The 24,783-nt window shown below is 38.8% G+C and overlaps 1 protein-coding gene across 1 annotated transcript in view; it reads left to right on the plus strand.

Moving 5' to 3' along the window:
• The first annotated feature begins 2,269 nt into the window (after nucleotides 1-2,269).
• Nucleotides 2,270-24,783, plus strand: part of NR6A1 (nuclear receptor subfamily 6 group A member 1) — a 45,672-nt gene continuing 23,158 nt past the window's right edge. The window contains exons 1-5 of the mRNA XM_018560178.1: nucleotides 2,270-2,531; nucleotides 14,176-14,231; nucleotides 17,286-17,443; nucleotides 17,542-17,769; nucleotides 21,832-22,086. Coding sequence (XP_018415680.1) covers nucleotides 2,270-2,531; nucleotides 14,176-14,231; nucleotides 17,286-17,443; nucleotides 17,542-17,769; nucleotides 21,832-22,086 — 959 coding nt within the window. The remainder of the gene's footprint in view (nucleotides 2,532-14,175; nucleotides 14,232-17,285; nucleotides 17,444-17,541; nucleotides 17,770-21,831; nucleotides 22,087-24,783) is intronic.

A 24,783-nucleotide genomic window follows, 5' to 3' on the forward strand; every position in this document is an offset into this window, starting at 1 on the left:
ATCTTGCATGCATTTTATTGCAGGGAACTGGAGTGGTAAATTAATCTAAATCTGCCCACCCACCAGTTATATTTTCATTAGATCTGATCTCCTTGGGAACATCTTATTGCCTTTTCCTTTAAAATTGCAATGTATTAAATAAGTCTATTAGTGCTCATGTGCTGAAATATTGATTAATAAATTATTAACTAATAGGCAAGGCTTCTGGGGAAAGGTCCTATTTGAATAAATGATCCTCAAACACCAGCAATAGAGGTTTTGTGTGTTTAGCATCTAGAAAAAGTAACTTATTTTAATTATGCAGTACCATGCCTATTGACCATTTATTTGCCAGAGAAATGCCTCTTTTCTGTGTAGCTACAGTGGAGTTAACATTCTCAGAAGCTGGCTGTTATCGTTCATCAGAGAGAACAGAAAATGTAAATTGTATGTCCGCAAGCTAGAGGAGCTGTCATGTAAGATTTGGTATCGTCTGATTGTAACTTTCCCGCTGCGACAGAATTGGGCTGCCGACTCTCTGAGCACAATTCTACTTGGCGTGCCGTCATTTTCAGGGATGGAGATGTCAGATGGAGAAATGAAACTGCCAGGATGACGACTGGAGCATTCTACTTCGTTAACCTAGATGTATCCTCATTATCTTGGATCTACGTTTAATCTCAAATCATGCTTCATGTTGCAAGTCACTTAAAATAACGCTACTTAAAATGTATCTCTGTGCAGTATTACGCAGCGGGATTTAGCAGGATAAATCCATCTTTTGTTGGGAATAAACTGGGAGATGGGAGAGAGATATTTAAACCTTATGTGTGCAAGTTAAATTATCAGTGGTAGCAATGAGACATTTTATGGTTGATAATTTTATTAATTAATACAGTTTATATCTTTTATTATCAATAATATAAATATATTAATAAATGATCAAAAAGTACATTTGTTCTAGGCCAGGGTAGGAAAACTCCGGACCTCCAGCTGTGGTGCAACTACAAATCCCATTAGGCATAGCATGTCTCTGACAGCCACAGGCATGACTCCCGGAGGCAGATGTATGATGGAATTTGTAATTTCACCACAGCTGGAAGTCCAAAGTTTGCCTATCCCTGTTCTAGGCCAACCTTGAGACCTTCAGTGCTGATGGCCTAATCCTATCCCATGTAAAACATTCTAGTGAGGATAAGCCAGTTAATAGAAACTCACTGGGGCATCTAAAACAATAATTTTTGACAACAAATCTTCCACCTTGCTGGGAAATCTGTAAGCAATCCATACAATGCTAAAATAGTAAACTGTGTGTGCAGTGGTGTCACAAGGGGAGTGAGGCCCACACCAGGTGACACCATCAGAGAAGGTGATACCAAAATGATTCAAAGTCCTTAAACTGAACACATTATGCAGAACCTTCGTGTACCGAGCAATGCTTTTTGCATTACGTGTCATTAAAGTGACACTAAACTCAGGAGTTAAATCTCAAAAATGCATTCAAATACCTTAACTAATAACAAACATTTTTTTTTTTTGTGCATCACTCAGCTGTAGATCCTCAAATCATCTATGAATTCATGGTGACACATTATGCGTGTGTGTGTGTCTCAAAAGCTTTGTTGTCTTTTTTTCATGCAACTGTGAGTGATGAGCAAGGAGTAAAAGATATTTTCCAATGTGATGAAATATTTCCATATTGTGCACTAAGGCTGGGTTCACACCTAGGCGTATCGTATATGCGCGTTTGTCGCGCGTTTCTACCACGATTCGCGGTAAAAAATGCACGACAAACGCGCGTTTCCGAGGGCTACCTGGCTGTATCCCGATGGATACGCGCGGCAAATACGCCCCAGAGAAGCTCCTGTACTTCTTTGGGCGTAGGGCGTTTTGCAGCTCGTTCCTACGCGCTGTAAAACGCCCAAGTGGGAACCATGCCCATAGGCAATTATTGGTTTTCACATGTTGAGCGTTTTACAGAGCGCAGGAACGCGCTGTAAAACGCCCTGGTGTGAACCAGGCCTAATGATTCCTTCCTAACCTCAGAATCGCTTGCTATTGCATTTGCTTGTCCCACTATTGCATATTATGTTCAAACCAGACGCATTGCTAACTTTTAAGGGGCCATGTATGGTGCGCTAAAATGTGATCAATTTATATAAATCTGCAGAACTTATATAGATGTAATAATGCTGAAGAACTCCATTGGAAGTAATCTATAAGCCATTTCCAGGGTCTAGCTTGTAGAGTTTGGAAATGTATATAATTTAAATTGACAGTAAGTTAAATAATGACACCCAGCTGTTCTTTCTCTTCTATAGATGACCGCGTTGACCAAAGAGCATGCCTTATCTGTGGGGATCGTGCTACAGGACTGCATTATGGCATCATCTCATGTGAGGGCTGCAAAGGATTCTTTAAGCGCAGCATTTGCAATAAGAGAGTATACCGATGCAGCCGCGATAAGAATTGTGTCATGTCGCGAAAGCAGAGGAACCGTTGTCAATACTGCCGCCTCCTTAAGTGCCTCCAGATGGGAATGAACAGAAAAGGTAATCTCCTAAAAAAACAATTAACATGTATAGGTTTTTAGAATAATGTTTTGTAAGAAGTGAACCACCACAGTCATAATTCAACGATCGGCATAATAGAATTGGCATACTAATGAAAGCTGAATTCTAACTGGTGACTGAGTTAAATGGTATGTCAGGGCATACTAAATTAAAACATATGCAGTACACATCTGCAATACATGCACCTTTTCCCATGTTTTATCCTATTAAAGACTCTGCATCTACAGAAGAATACCTGTTGATCTGCCAGAAATGCATGCTGTTTCTAATTTCCTGTTTTATCGTGAACACGCATACCTTTTTCTGAAGTGAAATCGCAAGAAGTTGTGTCAGCCCTGCTCAGTAGTCTATTGTTAAACTACTGAATCTCTCCCCCTATTCTCATCCTCACAACATAGGGGGGATTTGTTCTGTAGTCCATGATAAGACACAGGACACAATACATTTTTGGAAGGGCTGTGTGACATAAGGAAATTGGTTTGTGGATGACCATTCATGCTATTAGAGCATATTAGTTCATGGGTTAGCCTAAATAAAACCTTGGTTGGTTACTAGACATGTGCACTGCCAAAAAATTCGTTTAGTTTCGTTTTAAATTCGGATTTGTGTTATTTCGTTTTTCAGGATTCGGGTGTGAATGTCAATTCGGATTCGGAATTCGGATTCGGACGAAATTCGGTAGCGTTAGTACGAACGTTTGTTTCGTTTTCTGTTCTTATTCGTTTCTTATTCGTTTCGTTCGTTCGTTTGCAGCAAAAGTGACATTTGAGGGGGGAAAAATATTTTTCTCCTTCTCTAATGTCACTTTGCTCCAACGAACGAAACGAATAAGAACAGAAAACGAAACGAACGTTCGTACTAACGCTACCGAATTTCAGAAATGGAAATTCGGATTCGTTTGCATTCGTTATGTCTGTAATTCGGAATTCGGATACATCCGAATGTCCGAATTTCCGAAAATTCGTCCGAATTTCGATTCGGAACGAAACGAATCGCACATGTCTATTGGTTACCTCCTCTGAAGATGGTAATACCCACATGTAAGCTTATTAAATTACATTTGGTCTAGAGGCCAAAACAATTTTCTCACTAGCAATAGAGGCACAAGTTTTCTTCATGTTGATTTGCTTCTCTTGAAACATGATATAACCAGGTCAGGTCACTTTGATTGTATGAAATGACTGTGGCATCAGGCACTTTAACTATACTTGCAGTTATATTCAGCCACATGTTAAAAAGTGCCAGAAGGTCTTCTACCTTTAAAAATGGCAAGATGCTGTAGGTCAAAAAAAAGTCTTATTTGTGAAGCCACAAAAGTACAGCATAGTACTGCAAATTATTTTCAATAGCTCTTGTAACTTTTTTTTGGCCCCATTGACATCAGAGCGATTGCATTGGGTTGCGAACCCTTTTTCCACAAAAAGTTTTATTAGTTTCAAATAGACAATACAATAAAACATAAACTATACTTGAATAACTACAAAGGTATAGACAAAGAAAGCAGAAAATAATGCAGGAATGCAAACCCTTTTTCAACGGATGCTAACACAAAGGCACAAAAAAAATGATGGGTGTGAATGGGATGGGTTCACACCACTGTGATCCGTTCCATTCTGTGGCAGTGCGATGAAAAAAAGTAGAGCAAGCTTTACTCTTTTTCAGCGCAATGGAGCATAACATAACAAACATGGATGTAACTGCAATGGAACTCAAGTAGAAAAAAAAAAAAAAAGATGTCTGACCTCCCAGGACATGTTAACTAAAATAAAAATTGGCAAAATGAGAAAAAAAAAATGGAATGGAAGACAGCACAATTTTTTGAAAGTGCAAGTCAATGGACTCTCCGTTGACTTGCATTTCCCTTCTGATTAGGACGGGCCCTTAAACAGGCGTGTAAATTCCTGACCAGGTATCAGGTCACATGACTGCACAGTTTCTCTTTCTCTCCCTTTTCCTGGTTCAGGGTGTGTATCTCTTGCCACAGGGCAGCTGCTTAATTTCATCAGACATAACCACCAAGAGCTGCTGTCAGTTATTAAAGCAGGGCTGTGCAGGGGGCTGGCACCTTAACTAGCTATAGGGAGATACAGGCTACAGCTACAAAGAGATACAGGCTGTATCTCCCAGCAGCAGTTCTGATGAATGGGGACACAGTAGAACTGGCTAGGCAGGGAGGGTGTGGCACCTAAACTAATAAAGGGGTGCTTCTGGAGTTGGTTGTGCACCCTCCTCCCCCCCACTCCAGAAGGGGGATTGGCATGATCACCGGGTATTTCTCCACACACTACTGAATTAAGAGAATAGGCTATGATTTCATACATAGACAAGCGGACACATACATGTAATAATACAGTTTCAGGTAACATACACTAAGTGCCATTTCTTTCCTAATAAGACTTTCACAACTTTGCCAGAGTCCACGCAACCGCTCTATACATGGAGTAAGTCTATGAGTCACCTTTTTTTTTTTAGCATACAGGAGAGACAGAAGATAGTTTATATATGAAGCAGGTAATATCTGTTTTTGTTTCATTCCACATCTAGATCCTAGTTATTTAATAGATTGTATTGTGGGATATCATTGTCCAGGCCTCCAAGGAACTAGCAACTGATAAAAAAAAAAGTGTAAGCAATAAAAGTACACTGACCGCTTTATTTATACCTAAATTCAAATCTAGGTATGCTGCTCCATGGGCGTGCCCATAGTAAATCTCCCCACCCCTAAACTTGTCATAACAATTGTCACCTACAGGGTCCCACCAGCTGCCCTTCAGTTTTCACTGAAGCTCCAAAATCTGATTAGAATGTGTAATTGTTATGCAGTCCATTGTCGCAATAAAGTTTTCTCTTGACTGATGATGTGTGAGAATAAAGAAGGTTGTTTAGGGCATGTTGCCCTACTTGTTCATACCTTCCATAACGCATTTGACTTGCTTTCACTGGGCTTGTGCTGCATTTCCTTTTGTCCGTTTTTTAAAATGCTGCATGTCCTTCTTTTCGTGCAAATCCGTCCTTATAGACTTTAATGGAATCGTATCAAAAATGCCAATTTGTTTGCCAAAACAACAGGGCTCCTTCCCCAAATTTTTTACTCCTCACAGGCTACAGAGAAGATGGAAATACAAGGTGGCAGAATGCTAGATGTTGAAGCCTTCATCTGCCTGGTCAGAGCCTCTCTCTCCTCTATTTTATGATCACCAGATAGACCCAGTATCTTTCCTTTCTCTTCTCAGCCTCTTCTTCCATCAAAAATGCTGCTGCCCTAAACCTTGGCATAGCAGCCATGACACAAGATTGTAGCACAACTATACAGGCAAACAGCAGACAGAGGAAGGTGGTAGCTTGAAGGAAGACCATGCCTAGTGCATGTCATTGACCAAAACAAAAATTGCATGAAGAAAACTGAAAGATGCCCCTCAAAAAGCATGAAAACCGTAATCGCAAAAGTGTGAACCTAGCCTTATTAAATGAATGTTCTTAGCGGCCTATAACGGTGATTTACACACAAATGGATGGTACTCACTTGTGGGCCTCTCATTACAAGATAAAATGGTGAAAAACTATATGTAACCCTTCTTATAGTGTAGATTTTTGTATCTCAAATGGAGAGAGATCGATTTTTAAAGCTATTTAAGTTAAAGTGCCTTATGCACAAACACATTTGGTAATGGAGACAACACTGTGATTTCTGTAGCAAGCTGTCGCAAACACGTCCAGGTTCTAGACTGCCTCTGGATCATCTGAAGTTCAAGGTTGCCCATTTTCAACGCCATGCATTTTAAATCAGAGGCGATTGTATATGTTCATAGTATCAGAACTCCACCTAGTGGTGAATTGCAGTGTAACTCTAAAAAATTCACATTGCCACCAAATATTATATGCTAGTCATATAATGCTCTAAATTGTGATCATTATGAGCAAGAATCCTAATGTGTTTCTCTCAGGATGCAGTCAAGTTTCAAGAATTGTATTTTATACAGTACAATCACAGTTTGTCTTTTCTTTATGCATTGTGATCTTAAATCCAGAATGCCATGTGTGAACATGTTACAATTTACATTTGTGCCCAGAGCCCTGTGTAAAATGCAGTAAGATTTCAGATTATTGTTGTTAGGTCAGTATATAGGTTTTTTTGGATTTATGTTGGTTCCTCACTGCCCTTCATCATCACTCATCATATGAAACCTTGTCAAGTCAGTCTCTAGAATATTAGGTAAACAGGTCTTAAAAGAAACCTGACATGAGGGAAGCAAGGAAGCTGCCATTTCCTTCTGAAAATGCTCCTTGTCTGGCTTTTATGGTGAGTCACAATAATAATTCATATATGTGGTTACTAAGACTACTACTACTGCTGCTACTACTACTATAACTCCTATCTAAACCAAACAGAAAATGGCCTCTGACATTTCTCTGACTTTTCTGAATACTTGTCCCAGATCAGTGACTCAGCCAGAGGGTCAGCATAACAGACTGGCAGCTAGCATTTTTAGAGGAGGTCAACAAGGGTAGTTCCATTATTTTGTAAGTGACAGATTTCCTTTAAAGGGAAGTCATAAGGTATTTTCAGTAACCACATATATTGTTATTGTCATGTGTACCGTAAAAGAAACCTGCACTGCGGAAACATGGAGGTTGCCTTACTACTTTTAGAAATACTAGTTGTCTGGCTGTCTCTGGCTTTTCTAAGTTACTGACTTGAAACAACTGTGCAGGTCAAGTCAGAGCTGATATTCAGCATGCTTATTATAGTCAAGCATCCAAAAGATTTCCTTTTAAAGCATGTTGTATATGATTTGCCTGGCTGTTTCTTATTATTGTTTATTATTAATCAGCATGAATAGCAAGAACACTCCCAGGCACAAAATACAATGGTGGAACTTCACAGCAGTAATAGTGCAAATCAGAATATAGATCAATATTAATATAGATTGAGCTACAATCTTATAGGCAACATGTTGCTATGGATTAGAAGACTGTCACAGCTAAACCCCCAAAATTGGTCTATGCCCATAAATCACAGCGGAACGGGCCCACAAGGAACTAGACTCCGCACCACGGTCTAGTCCACAGTCACGCTGGGCACATCTCCAAGAGACCAAAACTTTGTTCACCCCAAATGGAGTCCCGGTTGGACTGGAGATTGGTGCCTGAGAGTGAACAAGGCACAGCGTGGATCAGATTTTTTAAAAATTCACTTCAAAGGAAGATATTTTGCTGTCACCCACCACAATTAACCTGTTTTCAGCAGTTGCATGGAATCAGCTTAAATTGTACATCCAGGCATTACCCAACTTTACTCCGACCCCCACTCAATCATTATTATTATTATTACATAGTATTTATATAGCGCCAACAGTTTGCGCAGCGCTTTACAATATAAGGAAGACATTACAGTTATAATACAATTCAAGACAAGATGGTAACGAGGGCCCTGCCCCTGAGGGCTTACAATCTGAAATAGGAGGGGGAAATGATACATGAGGAGGTAGCTGTGGGAATTAATTATTTGAGAATGTGAAGGTTCAGTGGTTAGGTCCAGGTGGGATAGGCTTCCCTGAAGAGATGGGTCTTTAGGGAATGCCTAAAGGCAGTCACTTAGGAGGGCTGTTTCAGTGGGGTGTTGAGGGTGAAAGCCGGACTGAAAGGGGTCCAAAAGGTTGTTATTAGCGAGGTGGCAACTCAGGCGGTTGTAGATAAGGCGTTCTAGGAGTTTACAACTAAAGTAAACAGAAGTAGCCAGGTCAGGGCAGAACAGGGGTGAGATTTTGTCAAGAGGGAGTCAGTAGCAGAGTGGAGAAGAGAAAGGTCGAGGTGGTGGAGGTTTCTCTGGGTGACAGTGTGCCTTGTACGGGGAGTCAGTGTTGGGGACAGGGTGATTGTGAAACTGACCAGGTTGTGGTCTGAGAGTGGGAAAGGGGTGTTGGAGAGGTTGCAAGGAGTGCATAGGTGGGAGAAAACAAGATCAAGTGTGTTACCATCAGTGAGTATGAGTCTGTGTCCATTGAATTAGATCAAAAGAAGAGGTTAGGTTAAGAAATTGAGTGGAAGCCGGGGAGTTAATGTTAGTAGCAATGTTAAAGTCACCAAGAATGATAGTGGGTATTTCTGAGGAGAGAAAGTAGGGTAGCCAGGCAGAGAAGTCATCAAGAAAGCGAGATACTGGTCCGGGTGGCCGGTATATAACCGCAATCCTCAGAGAAATTGGAGAGAATAGGCGAATGCAGTGGGTTTCAAAAGAGGAGAGGGATAGAGAGGGATAGAGAGGGAGGTGAAGGCAGAATTTGAAAAGTGCTTTGCGGGGATAGGAGGATTCCCACTCCAATTATATTCCATTACTATGGTTTTATTTTACCTTGTTCCTCTAGTGCGAAACTGCTTATTTCTGGCAGATCAATAAGTAGTTTTGCAGCTTTTTTTAAAAATGGATAAAGCATGGGTCCATCACCGTGATGTGGATTTTTTCCTAAAAATATGCATGTATTGCAGAGATATGTTCAGTGTTTTTTTTTTTTTTATACACCATCCTGATACACCATTTAATGCAGGTTGTCCACTATCCTGTTTCTTGCTTGCCAATATAATTGTGGAGCACTGCACTGTATTACAGGATGGAGACCAGTAGCAGACCGAAGAACATATTCTGCTATGTGATCACCGAAGCAGGAAGTGCTGTGCTCTCAGCACTTCCTGCTTCAAAGCTATCACAGACCTGGCTAAAGTGCTGGATAAGCAGATGATACAGCACAATCCTGTGTTTGCTCTTCTGTAATGGTGGGCAGGGGAGGCATCAGCGGTCTAATGGACCCTTAGGTTCTCTTTTTGGACACATTGTCACCCGCCAATGCTATCGCATAGGAGCTTGTTAGCCCCCTTTGTGATAGCAATACAGTTAAGAAAAAATAAATAGCGTTAAGTAAAAAACGAATAAAATAAGAAAAAAAATATTAAAAGCAACCACGCAGCCCCCTACCAGGTGCATGCAAACAAATGCATGGGGCATGCATGTAGATTGCGCCACACATCACCGTGATGTGGATTTTTTCCTAAAAATATTAATTTGATAAACATTTGAGCAAATATTGTATGATATAATGAAAAATGCAGCTACCATTTTTTATTCTGCAGGGCCTCTGCTTTCAGAAAATATATCATTGGAACGTAATTTTCTATACACAAATTTAGATTTTAGCATATGTGCAAACATTAAAAAACTGTTCTGGTCCTGGTTAAACGGCTGATCATCGCAGCTAACCCATTATACAGATTATTTTGTTATTTCCTCTCCTTCACCCCAGGTTTTAAAGTAAATAGGCTCGATGTAATGGCTTCAAATTAAATGTGGTATTTAAATTGTTTGACAATTTTTACACCTGTGTAGAATGTTTTAGGTCTTTTTCCATTATATTGGCAAGAAGTTCTTTGGATCAGTGCTCGCCAACCGGTGGTCCGTGAGAAAATGTTGGTGGTTCCCGGCCCCTCTGATGCCGTGCAGGCTGGGCCATCATTGAAGCGGCACGGAGGCTCCGGGGCTGCCTAAATCATATTAGTGGTCCGCGGGATTTAAAATGATGAATTCAGTGGTCCATGAGGTCCGAAAGGCCCATATATATTTACCTCACATATATTTTTTTTAATACAGAAAATATATTTCTGAATAAATAATTCATATCTAAAATTAAATGGTTCATTTGAAACAGCACAGTGACTTCTTGACAAAACGTTTTGCCCGACACTGCACACTTTTGTATATATCACTAAAACTTGAGAGCAGGCATGCCATATAAGTGTTTTTACATACATTTGGCTACTTGGTTCTTAGTATTTCTTGGATCCCCTTGCATCTCACACAGGTAGAATTTTGTGTGACTGTTACAAAGAATTTGTTCAATTTTCCAATAGTTGATGGGGTTGAATCAACAGTTGTGATGATGAAAAGCAAAGGACGGAAAAATATTCTTAATATATTACTGTAATTTAGCACATGTGCTACGAAAAGTTTCATCCAGAAGTAGAACTTTCGTGGTTGCAAACATTTATTAGTTTAAAATATTCTACATGGTATAGAAATGTATTAAAGAAAAACGCAAACAATCCATAGACAGAGGTACTTATAAAATGTATTTATAAATGCACTTCTAAATATGCAGTCCATCATGATGTCATGTGCAATGACGGACCCAGCGAAAGACTGTTTCACGAAGGAACGTTCACTAAAGATAGTAGTACAAGTGGCTAATAAGCCCATTAATAAACATTACATTACATCACTTTATTGCATACCAAAATCGAACGGTAAAATTTGAAACATTGCTATGGCAATCAAACAAGATTTTTCGGGACTGCTGCTATTAGCGAATGAACAATCTTGCTGAAATTCCATACGAAAATTCAAACAAAAATCTATCTGTGTATGGCCAGCTTGTAGGGATGCAGAAAGGAGTCACAACAGACATGGTGGCATTGTCAAACCCAACTGTAAAGTAAACTGGCCATAATTATCATCTTTTTATTATTAGGAGAAATTTGATCATGTTAAAAAGGCTACATTTTTCTGTGCTTTTTCCTGCAATTTTTTAAAGAGCAGCATGATTTCTAACTACAGCCCTGGCATTACCCCAGGAAACCTAAGCAGTTTCAGCAATGTCTGGACCTTCTGGGAAAGTTAGCAGTTAGAAGTATGATAAAGAATAGTGATTAGGAGATAGCATCTCCTTGAGAAAGTTTTCATCTACTGACTCACACAATAGGCATTCACAGCAAAATCAAATAAGACCTGAAAGAAACAACCTTGGAATTCTGACATGCGGGTGTGTTCAGACTTACACCATTTATCGAACTCTTGGGAAGCCAATTTACTTACAAGGGTGGTTGGACATGTAGATACAATGTGCTACTTAATAAATATGTATGCCTGCGCATGCACATTTTATGGCAATGTATTGCAATGTACTTTACATTAGCGCACACTTCTTGGAACTACAGCATTATATCAGGGAAGAATGGTGGTCTGAAGTCTACAATGACTCTCTGTTTTCAGTACAATTACTATTTGGTATCAACATTCCTCAAGCCTTCAAGGCAAGTCAAGAGATAAAGAGATCTGAGATTAAATTGGATACCAAACAAAGACTGGGCACCAGAAGGACCTGTTTGGATGGACTCTGCTCTTAGTAAATGCAGGTCTGTGGTGTGTCAATGGTTAATCAGGATCAATGTCTTATCTCAGCTTTATCTGAGCTATTCCAACAATGAACTGATCATGATAGAAGTTGAAAAGGGTTATCAATAAGTCATTGGACTAAGATTTATTTTAAAAGCACCATAATTCTGTAAAGTGTCCCTGTCTGGACAAAAAGAGATTACACCCATGTTGGATGCTTAAGGCAATGTACAGGTTTTTTTTTGGAAGCCGGATGGGGAGGGGGGGGGGTTCTGCAATAGGTGACATTTTCTCTGTTTGATGTGTGTTCTGTGATTTGCTGTCTTATCTGCTGGTGGCTAGGAATAAAGGTTGAGGCATGACTAAAGTCTTTCCTGAACTCTGTGCATGCTGAATACAATACATTTGGAAGAGAGACACATGCTAGACATGGCATGAATTGTGTTTCTTGCCAAATGCACTTCATGAAACGTATGTTCTGTTTCTTGTTAAATGCACTGCAACCAATCTTCTGGTGCCTGTAGGTGCCCCTAGCCTGTGTTCAGTTCAAACTAGTAGTCACTAAAGCTGACCATACACTGAGCGAATTTCGTCCAGTTCTTGATGGACCAGCCAAAATTCACTCCATGAGTGACCCTGTTGTCAGCCTTCCTACCTGTTTAGTATAGATGGAGGAATCTGTTAGATGTTTTTTATTCAGCGTGCAGGCTGAAGGAAAAAAAACACTGTATTGCCATCTTTAGCTGGCTCAAACTTCACTATCCCTGACTGAGGGCCTGTTCACACCTGTCCAGGCTGCACTGGGCTTTTTTTCCAGTGCCGCCTGAATGCAAGACAACGCAATTTGTCTTGTCACGGGTGGGCACAGTTAATACCACCACCATTAGAATTGTAGTTGAATAGTGTCGGTCCAGGACAGGAAACCATATCATAATGAGGGAAACAGCAGGATCAACAGGTAAATTAGTTACAGCACAGTAACTAGGAGTAAAAAAAAAAAAAAAGATGTGCACATTGTAAATGGACATGTTTTATAGGAACCTTGCCTAATATAGTTTACCTGTTTTGCCTGGAGAGAAACTTTAACTTTAAATGTAGATAGGCTATACATGAGGGAGAACTGTTAAACAAGGAACTAAAGAGATTAAACAAACCAGTTTTAATGTAATGCTGGTACTCTGATAAATAGACTAAAAAGACAGTTTAGACAAGATCAATGCACTACTACTGTGTTTTTATTATTAGTCAATACTTTTATTCCTGCATTAAAAACATTTACGCAAAATAGAAAAAAGCATATCAATTTAATATTGAGTATATAAGCCTGTAACCATCACATAAATCGAATGTTGATTCTTCTCAATAATTTTTACATTTGTATGTATGAGATCAAATTGATGTATGTAACGTTATCAGTGTGTGTAATCATTTTTTTACAAAAAACAACATGTAATTTGTAATTATGTTTGAAGATGGGGGCAGCTATATTTGCTCTTTACATATGTAAGCTGTGCTTTTTGCTATGCAGTGCTACACAATGGTTTCTACACAATAATTGCTTTTCCTTCTGATAATGCAAATCTGTAAATCATGCAACTGCTTCATGACCAATTAACTCCCTGTAGCAGATATACTGTATTTTCTTAACAGTTTTGGTGGAGATGTAAACGTAAATAATCTACTCTGCCTCTAGTGGTTAATTTACAAATCACCATGTGTTTGAAAATAACAAGAAAAAGTAAAGGGAAGCACAACTCAAAATATGTGCTACTCACTATACTTTCCCTATAAAAAGCTACCTTTACATATTGCCAGCCCAGAAGTGTCCAAAAAGCCCCCTCTTGAATATATTTAGAAAAAAGGGTGGTGTAGACATGCACAATTTCTCTATAGCTAGGACAGTTCTGTGGCCCATGTGCAGTAAAGAGTGATTGTTCTCTTCTCCACCAGGAAAAGAGGCTCACTTATCTGTTCCACAGTTTCTAACTTTCTAAATCTCTCAAGCACATAAGAAGCTAATTTATTGTAATTACTAGTTTATCCCTATGCTGTCCAGATATTGCCCTAGGCATGGGTGGTGTAAACCTGTATACTAAGTTTGTGTCTTCATTGTATAAGCTTTTTATACTCTTCTGTACAACTTGACCTGTTTAACCAGTTTGGTTCAAAAGTGGTTTTCCTAAGATCATGTCTCCAAATTCAAGCCTTCCAGATGATCACAATTTTGTAGTCATTGATATGTTTATTCTGTGTTAGACACGGTTTCTTACATGTTGACACAGAACATACATAAGCCACAGCCGTGCCACCGTGGCTACACGCAAGTAGACGCCTACTTTATATAGTTATCAAATTGTATAATGTAGGAAAAAAATACTTTTCCTTCCCAATCCTTTGTTTGTATAACTTGAGAACTTTTGTAATCTTTTGGAAAGAGTATGAAAAACTATTCTTCTTTTGCAGCTATAAGAGAAGATGGAATGCCAGGTGGAAGAAATAAAAGCATTGGTCCTGTACAGGTAAGGCATTGGGCAATGCCAGGGATCTATAAAATTAATGTACCTTAGAGCAGTCTGTGGGTTTTGGTCAGTATCATGTATGATTTTCTGATGGCCCTCAACCTCACTTCATGTGCATAATTGCAATTTAGCATGTATTCAGCCACCATATGTATCTACCTTCTGCATAGAACTCATTGTCAAGCTGGGCAGGCCACAGTACTAGATAGCTGGAATGCAGAACAGGAGTTGGAGCTTACGTTCAGATACTACAGCATCATAGACGTATAATAAGAGGATATCAACAGAAGGTCATACATGGCAAAACTATTTGTTATTGACTGCTAGTAGCATTACCCGATTAGGGTGATTCAGTATAAAACATAAAAGCATTGTTTAGTCATTAATAAATAAATACCCACTGATCATGAAAATTTGAAAAAAAATTGGTTGTGGAATGCACGGGTGGGGTATACCTATTGTCTGTGCTGGTACGCAGTAGACCCCAGGAATTCAACCAATTTAGCACTGATTATGCAGGTTTTCTGCTGAATAGTTCTCACTTATTTTGGTATTATTTCTGTAGTGAAGAAAAACAATTTTTTTGAAAGATACTTGGCTTTATTTAATAAACAGTCTGGGGGCAGACCTAAATGTAGGGGTGGTAATCCCTAACAACCAGAGTTTGCGTTGCTGAGATGGACCTTGATTGGATGCTATGGTTACTGCCCTTAGCTCTTTGCTTCTTGCACTATGTTATTCAACAAGCAGAATGTATGGAGGAAGGACCCAAACACTGGGCCATCCCAGAGGCCCATTGCTTTCTTTGTCCCCCGCTGATGTGTACATTATTCTTTTCCTTAGATATTCTGTTTTCTCAAACTATATATGATTCATATGATATAGATCATTAATTGGTTGAGTTAATATAGGAACAATGGAAGGAAACACAACTCTTTTGTGACGAAGAGTAAGTGGTATATAGACCTGCCTTTACTAAGAGCAGAGCCCATTGTATATGAATTATTTTGGTGGTCCAAATAAATCATCTGCTTATGAAGCACATGGTGTCCTTTTTATCTTTGTAGGAATGTCATTTCTTTGCACTTATTAATACTGTGTATGCCATTATCCGCAATGAAAAATTATAAATAAGTGCAGTTCTCTGTGGATCTTTATTATTACAAAAATTGCAGCGTCAGAAGTGGCACTTCTTGATCTCCAGTTAAAAAAATATATATACTGGCAGTTTTGCTTTTGAACTCTCTAAAACAGTAAATTTAGCTGTTTTCAAGCACAGTGATTGCTTCATTTGTTTCATATCTATAATATCATATCTATACACTAAAGCAGTGTCTTTACAATGCACAGAAAATAAAAATATACTGATATGGGTTACATGAAGGTGAAAATCACATTTTGTATAAAAGCGTTACCAAGCATTGCTTGTAGCAAATTTTTAATTTTTTTGTATTTAACAAAGAGGATGGGGTAAGGTGAAGCATCTAAATATGACCTTTTACCACCACGCTGAATACACAATTAAAATACTTACAAGCGCTCTCCTGCAAACCTGTGCTTGAGATTCGCGTAACATTGCACAGCCACAATTTTATTGCAGATTTGCAGCTTTCTGCTCATTGGCCCGTGTAGGAGTATCATTGAACTTCTAGGGTCTTCCTACTGTACCTTCTGTAAGCTGCTTAAATGTTCTGAAACTGCTGGCAGCATGATATTATTCTATCATTCATGATATTATTCTATCATGAATGCTGCCGCCAGACTCCTCCACCTTACCAACTGTTCAGTGTCTGCCGCCCCTCTGCCAATCCCTCCACTGGCTCCTATTGCCCAACGAATAAAATTCAAAATACTAACAATAACATACAAAGCCATCTACAACTCCGCCCCAACCTACATCACTTACCTCATCTCAAAATATCACCCAAACCGTCCTCTCCGCTCAAGACCTCCTGCTCTCTAATTACCTCCTCCTACGCTCGCCTCCAGGACTTCTCCAGAGTGTCCCCCATCCTCTGGAACTCTTTACCCCATTCTGTCCACCTTTAGGCGATCCTTAAAAACCCATCTCTTCAGGGAAGCCTATCTCATCTCAACATAACTGCCTTTTACTTCCTCCAATAACTCAGTCCAAACAATTATTACCTTTTGTATCACTTGCCCCTCCTACTAAAATTTACTCTCCCTGCTGCCCCAAGGCCAGGTTCCTCAATGCGCACCCCCCCCTCTACCCCCAAGGAGAATAGCAACCGGATGGTGTGGGCCACAGGGTTAGTTTCAATTTTGTAATATTGGTTCTTTTTACTTTTTATTACTTTTTTCTTTTTATTTATTTTTTTTTAACTTTTTTAAATTTTTATTTATCTTATCTTTTCCTTTTTTAAATTTTTAATATTTTTGTAGAATTTTTTGTTATTTTTTACTTTTTAATCACCTTTTTATTTTTAAATTAAGTTGTTATTTTTTACTTGTTTTTTTAAAATTTTTGTTTATCATTTTTTTTTTCTTTATTACTGTCACACAGGAGCTAACAAGCATTTGGAGGTGACAGGTTCTCTTTATTGAACCTGGCAGCCCTCCGGACCTGCAGACTGCATACAAAGGATCTCGACATCATCACCGAGATCACTTGTAAACAAACAAGCTGCTTCCCCGCTCCACATTTAGCCCTGCTTGCCCAAAGCAGGGCTAAATGTAGAAAACAACTTGGCGCCTGGAACTGAAGTCCTGCGCGTCTGGAGATTCCACACCCTGCCCGCCCCTCTGCTCCCTGTCGCCCCGAGGCCAGGCCTCGGTGGCCTTGTAGCAAATCTGGCACTGGTCACATATTATAAAGAAACTGTCATATCCTTTGACAGTGTGTGCTGTGGCCTGCAGCACTTATCTCTACATTGATTATAGAGAACAAAGGAATATTGCCTGAAAATGTTCCACCTGTAAGTATTATATGCATTCCATTTTCAAATGAGCTAAACATGTTGTTACTTTTATCTTTATCATATTTTGTTATATTTCTTTTTAAAGAATGTTAAGTAACCTAATTGTTCTTACTAGATTTCCGATGAGGAGATTGAAAGGATTATGTCTGGTCAAGAATTTGAAGAAGAAGCCAACACTTCATGGAGTAACAATGGAGATAGTGACCATAGTTCTCCAGGCAATGTAGTGTCTGAAAGTAACCAGCCTTCTCCAGTGTCCACACCTTCCTCCAGGTTGATGCACTATTTTTTAAGACTCCCTGAAAAACAAAACCATTATTACATTCTATTTAAATAACCTCAGTGCTGACATTAAGTATCTTCTTTTTCAGTAGATCAGTGGAACTAAATGGATTCAGTTCTCTTCGGGATCAGTATTTGGGCACTCCTGCACCAACGCACTATCAATACCTACCTCACCTTTTTAGCTGCTCTACTCATTCTGCTATAATCCCATCCCAAACCCGGAGTCTGGACCCTCAGTCACACACCCTCATTAACCAGCTACTAGCTGCAGAAGACATGGAGCCACTTAATACCCCTATGCTAATTGAAGATGGGTAAGTGGGCTAAATTTTTTTTTTTAACCAAAGAAAATCATATTTTTAATCAAAATCATTGTGCATTCCTCCATCTCTAGTGAGTAGGGGAGAGCAAATGTGCTTGGGTTTGGTTTGCAGACCCATTAGTTAAACCAATTGTAAATCTTTAAAAATTGAATGTTTGTATACATCAGCATCTGGAGGTGCCTGCTATGTGCTAGCAGTGCTGGATTAGATGTTTTTCTCCAATTCAGGTTCACTTTTAAAAAGAGCTCTCTAAACATTATCTGTGCCTAATTGCCAATAACTGTCAAGCCAGACTGCACAGTTGCTTTTTTTTTAATCTCCCACATATCTGCCATTTCTGCCAACCTTCTGAAGGTGCTAGTTACTTCGATTTTGTTGGTTTTAGTACTTTAAGTGAATTCATCAGCATTTAAAAGAGCTTCCAAACCTTCTGACTTTAATATCACTTGAAGGGGTAATGAGTAGATTTAAAGCATAATATTATCGCTTCTGGAGTGGGGTGGAGTTCTTGCCAGCTGCGCATTGTGGCACATACATTACGCCCTACAGTGCCCTCCTTCAGCGATATGATGTCTGTGATCTGCCTCATCTCTCAGCTCCCACCACTGACATTTTCTGCTACTTGTCTGGGTGTGGCATCTGCCATTGGGCAGCAAGTGGTGATGTAATGCAAGGTCGCAGGAGACGCATGCCCCCCCGCAACCCCAGCTGCATTCCTGAAAAATTACTTGGAAATGTACAGTGCCCTTTGCACATGCAGTGTACACAAAATAAAGGATTTGTTGCATTTCTTCTACCAAAAAAACTCTACCTCCTAGCAGTGTTTTATCTTCAGACTTTAGTCCCACTTTAAAGTGTATCTAAGCCCAAAAACAAAAATGTAGTGTATTGCAGCTTATCAGTCCTTAGATGCATTAGTTTTATCTTCGGTCCCGTCCCCCCCATTATTTTCACCGGGTAAGCCTACATATAACACACTACCTGCCCCTGAGTGGCTATGCTTACTCTTCCACTGGTGTGTATGGAGGAAGCCATGGTTGCCTCCCAGGCTGGACTTAAAACATGATTGCATTTATATACAAAAATTGGTCCTGCTGAACTAAAAAATATTTTTTGTTAGTTTTGTGTATTGGGTGTTTGTTTTGAATGGGGAAGCAACTTAGTTCTTAAGTAACGAGGTAATGGTATATTATTTTTCTTGCTGTCCATAACATGTGGTTTAGTAGTACCTATCAGTGCTTGTGATTTAATTGCAAAATGGCTTATTTTGCTTTACCCTATTGTTATTGTATTTCTCTTTCAAAAAACGTAATATTTAATATAAAGAAAAAATAACATGACTGCCTCTGTTCATCTCCATTATATGGGGGTGAATGGAGTTAGAAGTTTAGACAATTTTGCTTCCGTTCATTTAACAGGAAGCAACAAGGTATTTTCTGTTCTTGATAAAAAAAATGTTCTTATTCTAGAAAATTAATGCAGTCATCATATCTAAGGACTCGTGGACTGGAATAGATTGCATTTTTGTTTTCGGGTTTGGACATAGCTTGATTACATTTCAAAACGTAATGTTCAAAATTAATTACTTTTCTGTAGGGATGCACCAATACCATTTTTTTCCATATTGATTTCCCAGTACTGATATTTTTTTTTTCCGGTACTCGCCGAATACTGATACTGGTGCAATGTGCCCAGATTATCAGGAAGACAGGTGGCGGGTCATGGTCCTGATTCCCTGAGATGCCGGAGTTCTATCAAAAGAACACCGGCTTCCCTTCCCGTGGCTGCCTGGCGGCCAATCATGAAGCCAGGTGGCGGGTTATGAGGTGCTGCCTGGCTTCCTGATTGTTTAGGAAGCCAGGCTGCCTAGCAACAAATAAAGCTGGCTTCCTAGCCAATCAGGAAGCCAGGAGGCGGGTCATAACCTGGCTTCCTGATTGGAAAGGAAGCCGGCTCCATGCTCCCTTGGCACTGCCGGTCAGAGGGAGATCCCTCTCTGACCAGAAGTTCCAGTATCAGAGGTAAGTATCGAACCGAACCGAATACTCTAATATCAGCACCGATACTAGTATTGGTATCGGTGCATCCCTACTTTTCTGTTGTCTATTTTAACTGCGGAGATTAAATAAAAAGGACATAAACACTATATTATTTATTGACCACAAATTTACTTCAGGGATTTGCTCCCTGCTACGTTTACTTACATTTAAATATGGACATTAAAACTATAACAAAGCTTTGTCTTTATGATGATAGTAATACAAAACAGTATAATATTAAAGCAAGGTGGTTTAGCTCCAGAACAACAATCTCAAGCAACATTGTAAGATTTATGTACTCTTGCATTGTAGCTAAACTAGAAGGATAACTAATTGCACTTCATTCATCAAGGTAATGGACTTATTATGCATGCACATTATCTATGTTGTTGACAATATAATTCATATCTATTTGCTACTTGTAACATTATATTTTCTTATGTTGTTTTTTTGCCTTTGGACTGTAAAAGCTCTCAAGTACATTGTATTTATTATTAATTTTGATTATAAAAACTTAAAACAGTTTTTCAAGCACATTGGATGTAATACAATTCCTCCACATGGTGGCACTGATGGAAGCATTTACATAATATTGTGTCAGTTTCTCATTCATTTCAATATTGCTATGTATTTTGGGAAGCTGGGCTTTGGTTTCTTAATGCTTTAGGGCCCATTGCTTTTGTGATTGAAAATCAGGCACAATTCCAATTAATTTGGGACAGATGTTTGTGATGACTTCTGTCATTTAAAAGATCCCATAGGAATGATGGCTAAAGAAACACGTTATACCAGTTATATAAGTCAGAAAGCAAAAAACTATTTCTGTGGTTCAATTGGTTAAGTACCAACTATAGTGCAACATCCAGTGCTGTTACTAAGGTGCATGGTGGGATGCCACAAGGTCAACCTGCTATACTGCTCAGTAGGCACAACAGGAGACAAGCTGTCTCAAGACTGGTTTATGAGGCAATTGAAGACAAGTTAACCTGGCCATACTGTTTTGCTGAATAAAAAAGTATAACAGATATCTCCATCCACGCTAAATAGGTTGGATGAAACAATCTTCCTCTGTGTCCTTTGTATTCTGACAGTGGCAGGTAGATGATTGGCTGCTGAGGTGGAAGGGTACCAACTGGGGCTCCCACTGTGCTAATTTCGTCCGGTTCAATGGTGTACGGCCAGCTTAATCTAATCCTTTTTAAGAACACTATTAAAAGGTATAAGCAGAATGTCTACCCATACACAGGTTTTGAGAGAACCCACAAAGCAGATGGGGGTACTTATGTTAAGATGCTCACTATCTTGCTGGGTAACTGCAAAAAATTAAATGCACTACTATTTCAGCAATCACTTCAATTCCCTTTAACCAAAACTTAAAAAGGATGTTTTTAAAGCTCGCCTTGTAGACTTGTATTGTAAAATATATTAAATGTTATTCTGCATTCACTCTTATAGAAAATGATCTTAAGTAAATAAATAATAGTACACACACGTGCCTGCTTAAGTAAATGTAAACGCATCAGACAAGAAGACGTTCATTTAATGAGATGTCATTTTGTTCATGCATATTTCCGGTCTGCTTGCTTAAATGTACTAAGAATGAATGTGTGATGTCTTCTGCTGGTGAAATTTGATTTGCAATAGAAGTATGAACATATAAAAAGAAGTGGGGCTTCATATGCACCATTGTTTGAATAGTCATACCTGTGTCTGCTGACTACGTTACACAGCAAAGCATGTGGCTATTGAAAGTGGGGCCTCTTATATATTACTTCACAGAGCGGCTGGATATTACAGTTTGCTGTTAAACGGTGACATTTTTTATAACCGCCTTAAAAGCAGAAAGCACTTAAAAGGCACAAGGGCTAACGTGTTTAGTGGGCAAGACATCGAGGCTAATGAAACAATTGTTTATATAATGCACATCTTTACATTAGATTAATTGTTATGCCTTTGTATGTCATTGTGAATTTAGCTGTTTATCTTTACACATCTTTTTCTTTCTCCTATACAGGTACAAGGTAACACAGTCTGAGCTATTTGCTCTTTTGTGTCGGCTGGCAGACGAGCTCTTGTTTCGCCAGATTGCATGGGTGAAGAAGCTGCCATTTTTTTGTGACCTTTCTATAAAAGATTACACATGCCTATTGAGTACGACGTGGCAAGAGTTAATACTTCTGTCTTCACTGATCACATACAGCAAGCAGGTCTTCGGGGATCTTGCCGACGTCACCTCTAAATACTCACCTTCTGAAGCAGAGCTTCATAGGTTAGTTACCAAAGGATATCACTGTTAACTGTGCCTCCTAGTTTAAATTTTGTGGCAAGGCAAAAAAAACCCCACATGTTAATACATCTCTGCAATGCATGCACATTTCCCCAGGTTTTGTTCCTTTAAACATGCTGCAAGTACAGAAAAAAAACTGTTGATGTGCCAGAAATATAGTGTGCTCCTCCTCTTTGGCATGACAACAGTATGTATTTTTAGCTTTAAATTCCTAAGCACATGGTGTCAGCCCTGCTAACTTCATCTCTGATGGGTTACAAAGAACAATGTCTCATCTCCCCCTCTCCTCTTCTCCATATCTATGCTGTGTGGTAGGGATGTAAATCTCAGGGCTAGATGAACAGAAATAATAATTCGTTGGCAGCTTAAGCAGCTGTCATATATGTAATTTATCTATGTGCTGTATTTAACTGTTTTCCTGGACTTTAAACAAAGGTGTGTGACATCCAAAACTCTTGACTACAGTGCTGGAGCCCGATGTTTGACTGCCCCTTGGGGCCATTAGAATACAGGAAGGGAGGGTCTGTGATGTGCCTGCTTAGTAAACAATGTTAATCTCCACATAGACCCTGGATCCCAGCCTCAGTTAATGGGCACGTGTGTATGAGGGGCACCAATGTCGCCGGTTCTCCTGATATACACTAGCTTTTCTGTTGCAAGTGGTGTAATCCTTATTTTGTATATAGCTGCCAAAGAATTTAAAGCTTTTTAAGTGACAAAAAAGTGAGGAGTTAATTTATTTCTAAATTACTTATTTCATTACTTTTTTCCAAATGCTTCTGACACTATGCTTTAACGTGACACTAAACTCAGAAGTTAAATCTTAAAAATGCATTCAAGTACCCTAACTATTAACAAAAATGTAGCTTATTTGTATATCACTCGGCTGTAGGATCTACAGCCGAGTGATATATCAAATCATCTCTGAATTGGTGCCGACACTGTCCTTTTTTTCTGGAGGGTGACTACTTTTGTTCTAGATGATTTGAGGATCTACATGAGTGATACACAAATAAGATACATTTTTGTTAATAGTTAAGGTACAATTCATTTCTATGATTTAACTCCTAAGTTAATGTTGCAGCATAGTGACAGAAGCATTTAGAAATAAGTAATGGCAATCATCAAGCCGTGCATATTATAAAAAAGGGATAATTGACAGCTGTCCTTGTCTAGTGCACAAAATCATTTGGGTAATTGTTACTCTTTATAAAAGGTGCATTATTCATCAAGGTTTTTGCACTTATTTTAGGTCACTGTGACTGTCAGTAGCACAAATGAATGTCCTTACAGGCTTACCATATAAATATAATCCACTGTTTGACATTGCCACATGGCTGGTGGATATTGTTTAATGGAAGTCTGATTAAAGTACAAGCTTATAGTGAAAAGATGTTGTTATACCTTAATTTACAATATTTAACAGAATACATAGGATAGCAGATGCTCCAAAAACAGCCACACTAGTTTGCCCTTGATGTTACCTCAACCATACTCCTAAAGTTCAGCTATCACTTTTATGTAATATGACTTTACTACAGTGATCTTTGACCATTATTGCATAAATTAACAGAAATGAGCAAGGGTTTTTTTGTATTACAAGTACCAGCCTGTCACTAAATCTACTCTTATCTGTTTTTCTGGGTATGTAATATGGAAATTGATTTATGATGTGTGTTTTTCATAATCAGCCTCTTATCAGGCGCCAGATTACACTGTGATTTAAGGTTGGTTTTGTGTTCACGCACAGCTGCACCAGCCTCTAGCCAGCTCCAGAAAGCCACTAACAAGCTTGCATGCCTGGTAGTTATCTGAAGCTCGTTATTTAAGGCTCCTATTCTACTCCTCCATCTCATAATTCCTGGGAAACACCTTCATTGCTTGGTGGCATCACGTAAGAGGCAAGAAAATTCTTACTCAAGGAGAGATTTGCTCTTCTGTGAACTCACTCTTTTAAAAAAATAGTTATCTAATGCTGTGATTTGTTGATTCCAGTCATCTATGTGCTCAGAGCGAGAATGAAGAAAGGAAATGGTATTTACAGGAAATGCAGAAAAGAAACACTGCGCTAAAGGGAAAGTTCACCTTTTCACCCCAAAAAACAGAGAAATTCTCCATATACTTTTGTATTCTGTTACATGTTAACTTTATTTTTAAAGTTTTTTTATTATTATTCGTTTTCCATAGAGTAGGGAAAACTACAACCCCCATCAGTTTATTTTTTGCTGTCTGTGTCCTGTTAGGAAGACTCCCTTCACTTCCTGCCCCGGAGACGCAATAAATAGGGATAGTAAATCTCTACAAAGTAAGGGGGATTCCTCTCCTCAAAAGCTATCAACAGAACAGGTGACCTCGTTTGTCAATTTTCCTCACCTCTTGTTTGGTGACAATTGCAAAATTGTGGATTTCCCTTTTACTTTTTCTCAGTGATAAAGATCACCAGGACAAATAGAGAGAATGAATCTACCTAGCAGGGACACATACCACAATAAAAACATAAAAAAAACTATATATATATTTATATAAATATAATTGTGGATTTCCCTTTTACTTTTTCTCAGTGATAAAGATCACCAGGACAAATAGAGAGAATGAATCTACCTAGCAGGGACACATACCACAATAAAAACATAAAAAAAACTATATATATATTTATATAAATATATATATATATTTATA

Source organism: Nanorana parkeri, unplaced genomic scaffold (genome assembly GCF_000935625.1).
Source record: "Nanorana parkeri isolate BGI_ZX_2015 unplaced genomic scaffold, ASM93562v1 scaffold437, whole genome shotgun sequence".
Taxonomy (NCBI): domain Eukaryota; kingdom Metazoa; phylum Chordata; class Amphibia; order Anura; family Dicroglossidae; genus Nanorana; species Nanorana parkeri.